This window comes from Buteo buteo, chromosome 18 (genome assembly GCF_964188355.1).
Source record: "Buteo buteo chromosome 18, bButBut1.hap1.1, whole genome shotgun sequence".
NCBI classification, from domain to species: domain Eukaryota; kingdom Metazoa; phylum Chordata; class Aves; order Accipitriformes; family Accipitridae; genus Buteo; species Buteo buteo.
Window position 1 is genome coordinate 27,247,260 of NC_134188.1, and position 12,053 is coordinate 27,259,312.

At 37.4% G+C, this 12,053-nt stretch overlaps 1 protein-coding gene across 2 annotated transcripts in view; it reads right to left on the bottom strand.

Annotated features, from left to right (window-relative positions):
- UVRAG (UV radiation resistance associated) overlaps positions 1 to 12,053 on the bottom strand; it is a 94,352-nt gene that overhangs the window by 36,912 nt on the left and 45,387 nt on the right. For both annotated transcript variants that reach the window (XM_075050252.1, XM_075050251.1), the window contains exons 9-12: positions 11,333 to 11,417; positions 10,766 to 10,853; positions 10,117 to 10,177; positions 7,808 to 7,973 (exon numbers count right to left, since the gene is read on the bottom strand). In XM_075050252.1, the coding sequence (XP_074906353.1) occupies positions 7,808 to 7,973; positions 10,117 to 10,177; positions 10,766 to 10,853; positions 11,333 to 11,417 (400 nt within the window). The remainder of the gene's footprint in view (positions 1 to 7,807; positions 7,974 to 10,116; positions 10,178 to 10,765; positions 10,854 to 11,332; positions 11,418 to 12,053) is intronic.

Genomic DNA, 12,053 nt, shown 5'->3' on the forward strand with positions numbered 1-12,053 from the left:
ATCCTGTTTGCTTGTTGTAAAGGAATGTTGTATCCAGAGAAGAAAGCTTGTGTTATTGAAAAGTGCTGGGACTTTTCTGAACCAGAAGAACGCAAACCTTGAAAGCCTTTTAAGTGAGAAAGACTACCACTGTCCAGCCAGCTCACCTGAAATCACTATTCCCCAGGACATTCGAGTCAAGTATTAGGAAAAGTAGGCTGCTGAAGAGCCACAGCCACCAAAATACCCAGCACTTTTAGCACTCCACCAGAAGACCAAGGCACAAGAAGCTTTGATTGCACAGCTTCAAAACCTGTTTCCTCCTCAGATAAGCTGCTCCATGGTTACATCAGCTTCAGAGCAGAGACCGGCACAGATCTTAAGTAGCAGACCCAAGCAACTGAGTGCTTGTTGGAAGGAACACAACTAAAACACAACACTATGAAACTGCCGTCACCACCAGACTTCTCAATTATAGAAATGCAACACAGAGCACTTCAGATCCTTTTTAGATCAAGCTACCAGTTGATGGTGGAGGCCACAAACTGACCTTAGGGTGACTACTAGCCTACCAGGAACAGCTAACTAGTCTGCCAACAATCAGCATGATTGTAAAAGTTTTAAGCAAAAAAAGTTAAGATCCCCACCTGGCAAGCAATGCTGACATCAAATGAAAAGGCAGAAAAAAAGGATTACAAGTGTGCACTTTGCTTTGTTAGAGATGAGATTAAGACATGAATATGAATCACAAGTGTATTCAGATTTGATTACTATATGGGTTTTAGTTTCTACTTGAGAGAAAAAGCTACACTTGTAAAACAAACTTGATGACAAAAATACAGACTGCCAAGGGAAAAAAGCATATCCTCATTCAAGCTTTACATGATACAATGATAATTAGTTTACTGGGAAAACATAACATTGGCAGTTTAACTTTATGAAATGTATTTTCAAAATGCCTATCTGAATAGCTCAACAAGAAGATAATCGAAAGCAGAAGAACTGCCATCTTTCTATTAAGAAATGTAACTGCTGTGACCTTGCTCTTGGAGAATGTACAATAGCTTCAATATGTACAGGCTGTATACAGGAAAAGAAAGGAAAGACCCAGATTATGAAAGTCAGGCAGTTCTCGATAATACAGTCACCAATTTATACAAGAGGGTATCATTATACTACTTCAGCAAATAATGCTTTCAAACACCTCAAAAACACAGCTAGCAATCCACAGAACAAGCGACACCGATAGCTTTTTGTAAATTGTGCATTTCTGTGATTTATTGCAGCTTGAATGCAAGGCTTGCTACATACAAGCCATGATGGATATCACAACACAAGGACTATCTGAAAGGACAGAGCAGACAAACTCGCTATCAGAACTTTAAATCTCCCTGCCACTGAAGGATCATTTTTAACTAGAGGACACTTTATATAGGTCAAGTCCCCGCTTATTGAAAAATGAAGTAATGTTTTGAAAAATAATCTCATCAGGAGTATAGTGTTCCAATGGGAGTAAATTAAGACTAGTATGTCTTCACAGAAACATTTCTCAGCTGTAGATGTCTGGAGTCAGTGGTCTCATCTACTGCAGTAAACAAAATTTGCTTTCTCAGACTGGCCAGGAGCTTCTAGTTCCCAGAAACAGTGTTAACAGTATCTAAATTTATTAAAGAACACCTGATCTAATTCTTAATCTACACACAGCAATATTTGCTGACCCAAGAAGGCAAAAGCATTATTTTGGTGATCAAGAATAAAATAAGCCAGGATTCTAGCTAAATATCCTCAAGAATGTGGAACGCAAAAATACAGTTCAGGATAAGTTCACGGCAAAAAGCATTCTTTGAGCAATACAGTTGAACACTTAACACACACTCAATCTACCACAAAGAATCAACTTTACTTTGACAGATATTAGATTTCTCAACAAACCATCTCCCTCCATCTGATTTAAGTTTGCCAAGATTTCTTCCCAAAGCTGCCATTTTATTATCTCAGCCGAAGTACCAAATATGATTAAAGACTTCTCGATTGAGTTGGGAGATGTTAATGTCAGTGAAAAGTCATTCTTTACTTGCTCGTGTCACGATTTTTCAGATTGCTTTATTGCAAGTACCTTATATGTTACCAAGCACAAAGCAATAACCACCTTTAGTTATACTAAGTCTCTTAGAGCTGAAACTCTGATTTTCCCATTCTTCAAAACAGGAGCAAGGCCACAGTAGTGAGGACCACTTCTAGACTATGCTCATTCAACAAGCGGTTTCCAAATGCTCCAAAATTATCCACATGCCTGTTCAGCAACACTTATCTACTTCTTTGCAAATTCAGCTTGTCACACGTAAAAGAATTGAAAGACAACACACTGAGAAAGGTAATTTGGAAGCAGTCTTGTAGCAGAAAAGGCTTTGGCACAACCTTTGCTTTACTGGCAGGCCTGAGAAATGAAACTTTTTACACCAGAACTTACGCTGTCAGTAACTCATATGGCATGACAACACCATGTGAACCACGCACAATATAATGGAAGTTTTCATTATCAGTGAAAACAAGTATGTCTAAAAATACAACACCAACATATCAAATTAACTGCTTGAACATGTGTGGATTAAAAGTACATCTGGCCTGACTGACTCTTAACTTTTCCACTTCTCTGAAATTTGGCTCCCCAAACTAATTAAAAGCATCCCAAACTGGGGTAAACCAACCTGCTGGTTTGAATTCAAGACTCAATCAACAAGCCATGCAGATACGTTAATATTCACCACACACAGTGCTGCAGCCCTTTGGCCCTGCACTTGCATGTCAGCTTTAGCTGTAGAGAAGCTGCATGAGGATAAACCCACTCGTGGCACTACATCCTTAAGGAATCCAGAAGTATTCTGAAGATCCAACAAGGGCAGCTGCATTTCATGCTTGATACGCTCTTCAGTTGCTACAAGACTGCCTCATCCCAGTGAAAGATGACGTGTTCTTTATTATTCATACCTTTGTACTTCCCATGTGGGCTACAGCAATGAAATGAAACTGGGCTTTAAGTTTTCAGCACCCAGAGAATTACGGCTAGTTTTGAGCACTGCAGTGCCGCTGTGATATAAGAGGTTGGATGCACCCAGACTTTGTTTCCAGATCAAGTCTGATGCCAGCAGATCTTCACAACCCTGGCTCAAAACACCTACTTCTAGAACCCCTACCTAAATTAAACATCAAGACAAAAACTGACTAATAAGTACAATCTTCTGGCATGCTTTAAGTTCTCAATAACGATGAAGCTGAGCTCCAGAAAAAGACAATTTTGAGGTATAACTCCACATCACAGAAATAGTTTCCAGGAAATTATTTCAGTATCAGACCTATCGCTTTTAGCTGCAAACACAGCATACAATTTTGATCCTGTTTTCTATGAGGACACAGTAATGCAATAGACAGTCATTTCCTATGTTTAGTGACAACAGAAGGTGTTCAGACAGGGCAAGTAGCATAATTTAGAAAGCCATGGCAGCATGCTCAATTTCACTCCTCCTTAGGTCATTCCATACAACTCTTTGGTTCCCGAGGTACTTAAAAGTCATAAAACATAACTGCAAAGATGTCAGATGCCTCTGAATGCAGATGACCAAGACTGCATCGCAGCTGTTTGTGTATTCTTTGGCCTGTTGGCATCTGTCAAGCAGAGTGGAAGAAAATACCTTAAATCTTCCTATAAACTATAAAATGCCAAGGAAACCTTTACAGTAGTTTACTGTTATCTCAGATCAGTTAATGCCAAATATTCCTGCAAAAAAATACACCAGATTAGATCAGGCTTCTTCCACGACTGTCTAGGGCTTGTTTGGGGTTTTTTATTTTATTTTTAAACTTAAATATATTTTTGACCTTTATAACTTTAAGTGGCAATAAGTTCAATATTTAAACATACAACACAAGAAAAAAAATAGCACTTCTTCAAGATCAGACACCTCTGAAATGCCTGTATGTGTTCCAGTAGCTAGCTATGCTTGAAAATGATGATGTTCTTTTTGCCTTTTAAATGCAAAGTGTTTTTAGATCATGTACTCTACCCCTTTATTTTTTTTTCCCTAATCTGAAATATGACTTTGAGGTGGTTACTTTCTTACTACAAGTAGTTTTCTAATCCTCCCTTAACACATTTTGGTGGGAAGAAGGTGTAGCATAAGCCAGAACAGACCACATGTACTATTTGATTTCTCCTACTACAGAGAAACAATGTTAGCAAAGCTATTTCTTGAAACCATTCTCATTTCCAAATTAACTAGCAGGGAAGTAAGAGTTCTTGAAAATCTTTTTTAAAAGACACAGTATGAATGAGAATGCAAAAATACAACAGAAATAAAGTTCTCCAAATGTGCATTTCACTTGTCCAAACACACATAGGGCACCAGAAAGGTGATTAAACTCCAAAGAACATTATTTTTCTTAGGTGAGTATACATATTTCCAAGCTGTCTAACATGATTTGATTAAACAAGTATTCTACTCTTAAATATCCAGCTGGCAGGTTGTAGAAGTGTCATGTGAAGTCTCAGTTACAAAAAGTAGCAACCGAGCATAGCTTTGAGTCAACAGAGATGCCAAAAGACTCCGAACAGATGGCATAAGTGTGCTTTACTGTACTCACTTTAATACTAAGAAGGAGACTGATATGGTTTCAAAAGATTCAGTAGCTTCCAGCCAGCAAAATGCAGGCATTTACTTTGCGGGATGTTTAGCTTGTATCAGAACTGGAAGAAGAGAACTGAAGAATATATAAGAAAATACTGCAACAATTGCAGCAACACCAACACAGGCAATTTCACAAAGTATGTCTCAATCCAGACATAACAATCCTTATTTTGCTCTAAACTGGAAGTTATTCTTTATTTAAAAATCTGGGAGCAGACTAACAGAAGCATTAAATGCAGTGCTTGACAGACAGTGTCAGAACATATCATAAATAGTTTAATCTCAGCATTCTTACTATGTTTATGAGAGTGCAATGAAGTGCTAGGTTTCAGTTCTGCAAGAACAGTGCCAAAGAATTTAGGTAGTTTATTCAGGAAACATGTTTGTTTGTCACTGGAGAGAGGAACATGCTGCTGTCCTAAGTAGCTTAAATTTGGGAGTGATATATCCATTATTTGCTTTGAAATCTTTCAGACTCCAGAACTTTTGAGGAACGGTACCCTTTCTTCCTACATATTCGGTACACTCTGGCGATGTTGAAAGGGACCACTGAAAAACTGTATTAATGAGATATTTAGTGACAATCGTATTCTTGTCTTACCTTGGTGGTTCAGAAAGTCATAAATGTAAATTTATGGGAGAAGACTTACAGCCTTTTAGTAGTACCAAAATTATTTCATGGAATACAAGGAGGGAACAGTTATGGAATATATTATAAACACTAGTATCTCTACAAATACAAAGCTGACCATATATTGTATGCTACCAGCAGGTATTCTATACCTCATTCTACCTTCAGTAATGTGGCCAGACAAGTGCTAAGTTCTCACCACAGTCTCCTACTTCTTTTGTACGCTCTTAAGTTCCAATGTAACAGTAATTGCAGCAGACAAAATTGAGTACTTCTACAAGAACCTTGAAATTTAAGTGACCTGGATCATCCAAGTAAACAAATCTGAAGCAGACAGTTTCCCAAACGTAACTTACATTCTCAAAGCTCTCAAAATATTTAACCAGCTTATTATAAGGGCTTTAAAAAGCTGGTAAAGAAACTTGAAAGTGAAGTAACACATTTATACAGTATAACATTAAAACCAAACACATGTACTTATGAAATTGCTCTCGAGTGAAAACATCAGCTATTCCCCCAATGTACGATTTTTAGAAGCTCTTAATATAGATCTCAGGGCAACCCTGCAGTCCAAAAAAAAAAAAAAATGTACGAAGCCAAGTAAAATGTTTAACCTAGTCAATAATCATGATGCTATGTGTTATAGTAAAGATTAAGTATAGAGAAAACTTCACTGTAATTACTCAACAGTTTATGTTGGAGTTTGAAAAGCTGCTAAAGGACAGATGACTGAAATAAAGAAATTTAATAATGCCTGTTAATTGCTATGTTCAATTCAGTTAGGAGTAGGTGAGAAACATGAGCTATTAGTTTAGAAAGAAAACTGCAAGTTAAGACATTTGAGGTTTTCTATAGCAACCAAAATCCTTTGAGAGTTGGTAGGATTGACTCTCCAATAGCTGGGAAGAGAAGATCCCAGGCAGGAGCTAATCCTGAAAAAATCTTGCAGAACACAGGTAAATGGCCCAACAGGGATTCATATACTTAGCTAAACTTTCTCCTTTTCAGAAATCTATTGTGAAATAAAGTATTAAGTCATAAGGATTTGGAAGGCTATAGCCTGAAGAACTAAACCTTCCAATCTGTCTCAGACAACAGGAAATTGTTTTAATCTTTATACACCCACACACGGGCAGTTCTACTCCTCAGAAATTTATTTTCCAGATAAAAACGTTCTAGTTTGCTACCCTTCTGAAAGTGATGTACAGGAAGAAGTATGATCATATGCTTAGAGAACTAAACTGAAGCAAAACAGATTAATGTTCTATTAAGTTACCCAGGAAGCGTTTGGACAAGTTATTAAAATGGTATCAAAACTAATTTGCAAGACATAATTATACAGTCATATTTTATTGTGTCGAAACAGGAAGACCTCAGTGAGTTTAACTCTTAAGGCAAGTTACATCTGTGTCCTGGCAAAAGTCACTGAGTTTCAAAGAGAAATCAGACACTTCCAAGCATCCCAGTCCTGTCAACTATGCACAGTAAGACCCTTCCATCTTGATTTGGACTATTAGGAATTAGTGTTAAAATATTAAGATTTTGATTGTATACTTCCAAAGAGAAGAGGGGTTTTTACAGCATTCATGTAAATAGAGACAACTACTTTCCACAAATTCATGTCCCCTCAGTCATTTCCTTTGCTCCCTTTTCAAACCTTGCATATGGAAAAACAAAGTTACTGGTGCTGCAAGCCTGACTCTGCAGCCATCCATACATGCACAGGATCAGAGCCGAGCAGCTGGCCTCCCACAGCTGGTCAGTATTGCATTCCTTTTGAGTTCTGCGGTTGCAGGCTACAAAGTGCAGCTTAACCAACAATTGCCACTATTTTCATATTAGAGCACACAGGTGCAAAGACAGTGGGAAAATAGGCAAAGTGCCAAATGCAGGAGAAGGCATTCAGGGAGTAAATTTAAGGGCAGCAAGATAGTTTCCTAGTAGCACAACAATAACAATAGCATAGCTATGTGTTGAAAGACAATGATTACAGAACAAATGAAAAACTGTTCACTGAATATTGATTTATAGTAGGTAACAGTTTACAGTGCTCTTTTTCAATTGATTTAAAACCTCTACATTAAAGAAAGCTATTTATTTTCTCATGTTTATCAACCACTACTCCAGTACTGGCAGTAACTCCTCAGCGAAGCTACATTTGCCATCTGCAGCTTTTTCCCAGAGCCAGTAGCAAAACATGAAAGGCAAGTTTTCCAATCAGCAGCCAAAATGTACCTATAAGACACACTATTTAAGTTCTTCTAGCATTATTAGAAGCCCAATCAATAGCATATGTGTGCCAACAGACCTAGAATGACAAAGCTGAACTAGTCTATTAGATCACAGAATTCCAACACGATAAACTCAAACAACTGTCCCCCAGCTACTGAAAGCAGTAACAAATCACTTCAAACTCTGTGTCACTTCAGACTACCCAAAACTGTTCAAGGTTTTGTTGTTGTTGTTGATTTGTTGCTTCGAAGAAAGTACATAAGCATATTTACGACATACTTACTCTCGCTCCTTCTCCGTCAGTTTGTCATTGATATTATCTTTGATTGTGGACCGGGAGCCCTTGTGAATTATAGGATACCTGAGTGGCACTTGCAAGAAGTAGGATATCATTGAAACCAAGTGAGCAGTGTAGCCCAGGGCAACAGCAATGCTTCCGTCATCTTTTGCTGTCAACAACAACAAAAAAAATCCATTATTTAATCAACTGGATCTCACTGCAGGCTCAGCACAAGTTCATCCTTATTGCTTAGAGAATGATATAATTAATGAAGCTATCAGAAGTTATAACTTAAGAACAGGTGCAAGTCTGCAATAAATTTAGACTGCTTTACAATTGTTTGCAGTGCACTATATTTGCCTCTTTCATTAAAGAGCAACATAAAATGGGCGATGGCTTGTTCTCCTTCCAATTTTACACTTTCAAAGCTAAAAGGTACTCTTGTCAACGTTTGGCTGGGTGGGGGAGGGTAAAGAAGAGATGGGAAAAGTGAAACAAAAATCCCAAGACAAAATTCAAGTCTTAAACTTTCTGCATTTCTCTAGATGTAGCTGACATGTATTACTGGGGTCAGGGAAAAGCTGCATTCCTCCATAACTTTATTCATTAGTGAGATCAGTTGGAGAGACATCGACCCCAGGGTATGAACTCTGTTCTCTGCCAATAACTAGAAGAACTTAAGATTAACCCATTGTTTTAAAGTATCATTTTCAATTTGACATTCAAGGTTTCAACCTTAAAGCTTCACCTGCCAGGAATACACACAGGTCTTGCGATTCAAATTACATCCTTTAGCCATGTAAGCCCTTTTCCTTTCCGTTTTCTCTATTTTTCTTCTTTGTAAGCGAACACACCAATACAAACAACATGACAGAGTCATCCCTTTTGAGGCACAAGGGAGTCTCATGAAACCAACTAAGCAGAGGACCTTCTAAGAAAGCTTATAATGATGTTCAACAACAACCATGAAATCATACTGAGCTCTATTAGAGCACAACATGGTCCATGGATTTAAAAGTTACACCCCTTTCACAAAGGATTTTGTAAAAAGTGTTCAACATTTGCAGCAAAACAGGCTTTCTAGGGAATAAATTTTTTTTGATACTTCAGATGCCTGATTTTATTTTTTTTTTAAATATTATCTACCAAGAGTCTGAAAAAAAAAGATACAAGTCAGACAGCTGGTTTTCAAATTTAACTGCATATTTCACTAAGTCGAATGCTTAGTACTTCTTCCTCATAATACAATATTTCTAGAGACTTTGATAAAGAATTAATAATTCTTTTGTAAGGAATTAATACCCGTAAACTGAAAATGGGCCAAAAGGTGCATGCCACTGATTCCTCAAGAACTACCAAAATGAGTTCATGACCACATTTAGTGCAATGAGGAAAACAAAGAAATAGACCAATTTTTGTCATATTGACAAATTAATTTCTTTTAAAGAATATCCTTCATTATTCTAGCATCCAATATACATGCTGTTAACACAAGTTAATGCCTGTGGGATGGCTTTAAAGAGTTAGACAACTGACTGAGGTTTTTGCTCAATAAACCATGTGACTTGCAGAGTGAGCAAGTTACTGGGAGCAAGAAATTCTCAAGGGGATTTTAGTGAAGTTTCAATTCATGTCAAATATTTGTAGATGAATGCATGCAGTTACCTGTACAACTGTTATACAGACAGGCATATTATATATTTGCTTCTGCAACAGGATGACTGCAGACAGTTAAAGAAGAAGCTGACTTGTAAAATACTCCATACTGTCAGGCAGCTTTAAAGTCTTACTTATGCAAGATAGTTATTTGGTAAGTTCACCAGCAACTACAGCAAACTGAATGGGGATTCATGCACATTCCCCATCAAGATTTATGGACTGAAAGTAGCCACAATGGAATTTTAGGTCAGTGATTCTGGAAAATATTTGCGTCTAAGTTTGGAAGGTACCTCTGGATATTACATAGTCCTAGCCCCCTGCTCAGAGCAGGGTCAGCTACAGCAAGTTGCCCAGGACTGTCTCCAGCTGGGTTTTGAGCATCCCCAGGGATGGGGACTCCACAGCCTCCCTGGGTAACCTGTTCCAGCAGTTCCATACTGAGTCTTAGAATACCGAGGTACTTTTCTAAGAGCCAACAGTAACTTCCTTTGTACTAGCTAGGAAGTAGGAATAAATAATGAATAAGTTTTCTTCTAGTCTAGACCTTTCCAGTCAGAAATTTGGATCCCAAGCCATTGCTATCAGTTTACTTAATTTTATGAAGTTTAGAAGCAGTGTCAACTGTAACAACTAAATTAAGAATAACCAGCTACCTTGAAAGTCTTCAGAATTAGGAAGCTTGACTCCACAAACAAAGTAATCCTTTTGATCATTCTGTAAGTTTAAAATCAACAATGGAAAGTGAGAATGAAACAATAACATCCAGAAAACAGAAACCTGCACAAAATGTGACAACAACAAAGCATTTTTGTAAAGAAAAACCTAAATATTCAAAGAAACCCAGAGTGACTCTGACATAGTGTTTTAGTCCACATTTCATATAATTCAGAAATAAATGCAACTTATTTAAAGAAGGAAGAGCTTCGTCTTAATCAATTCATTATATAAAAGGCATTGGAGCTCAATATTTTGACATCTGTTCATCTGTACTCTGTTAAAGTTCAGCTAGCCTACTGTCGGGGTTAGTTCATATAATTGTAATATAATGGATACTTTCCATTTTGTTTACAGCTACAGATATTCTCCTTTTATAGCAGAGACTACTTGAGAGATGCTGGCATAAGTCCTCTCCCTGTGAGGTTTGCAATCTCAGGACCAAACCCAAGAAAAAGCTGGAAAAAACAGCATGAGTGACGAGCAAGTTCCATCACGAATAAAACATGATACTGATACTTGCTCACAGTGTAACAAATAGGAAGTTTATTTCACATCAAGCAGATTTTTAGAACATTAAAAACATACCAGATCAATAGGGTAGATATAGGATAGCTCCGATAGCAATTGCTTGCATCGAATAGTCTGCTGGGCATTTGTCTTCAAAAACAGTTCTCTTTAGGAAAAGAGATCCCAAAACCATTAGTTTCTTCAAAAGCTTTAAGTAAAGGTATCAAACCCTCATATCCCCTGCATCTTCCCAAGTATCACCTCCCTTCTCCAAGAAAGCTAGCTAATTCCACAAAAAAAAACCCAACCACAGAAGACAAAGCTGACTTTTCATTTTCAGTTGTACCTCATATTATAGGTGTATTTTGACTACGACAACTAAGTATTACAAAGCCATGTAACGCTAAAACAGACCTAAAAGTCCTATCATAGTCTACACATGCAACCATGCATCTGTTTTCTTCTCTTCTAGACTTGTCACTGTTAATTATCACTTTAGATATCTAGAAATTGTAGCAGAGACGTCTTAACAGAAGTTTTGGGGTGACATTAGGATAAATTTGGTGCCAGGAGTCCCACTTCAAATGACCTACTCTCAAGCCTGTATTTCCTTTCCAATTGCAGAAGAAGCATAGGTCCTTTTACCTCTTAGCAGTGCATTCCTTTCTTAATTCATGCAGGGATTCGTTATGCTCTTGAAGTTTCTGGTATTCAGTCTCAAATGCATTTTCTAAACATGAGGAATCAGGGGGAAAAAAAAAAATTAGTAGCAAGTATTTTCTCAGTTACCTGAAGTTTTAAAAGTAGATACTGACACAAATGTTGGCAATAATCCTTCATTTACTCTTAGATGCCCATTTTCCATGTTATGCTGCCTTCATGCACTATACACCATTTACCAGCCAAATACAACCAACGAAACCTCATTCTCCTTTAACAGCTGTTACCCTCATGTCCACAGTAGTGGAGTAATTCAGTTAAGGCATCTCAATACTTACATAGTCAGAATTAAGTAAGTGGCAAAAACCTTATTTTTAGTAGTCACTAATTATTTTAGACTCAACTAAGTATTAAATAAAGAATCCTGCAACAAGATCAAATGTCCGTGTAGCTTGGTCTCTGGTGAACTCCAAAGAGACAGTGATATAGCATTTTACTATGGGACACTTTCCCAGTAAAAGAAAATACCAAGAAGACTGAGCATTTCTCCTTTCACTTACATAATAAGCTATTAAGAGGGATTTTTGTCTTCTAACGCTTAAAATGGGATCCTAATCACAGGTACAATAACATCCCTCATGACATTATGGTGTGCCTGCATCAAGCCACTGTTTACCGTATTACAGTGCAGCTCTTCTGATTTTCT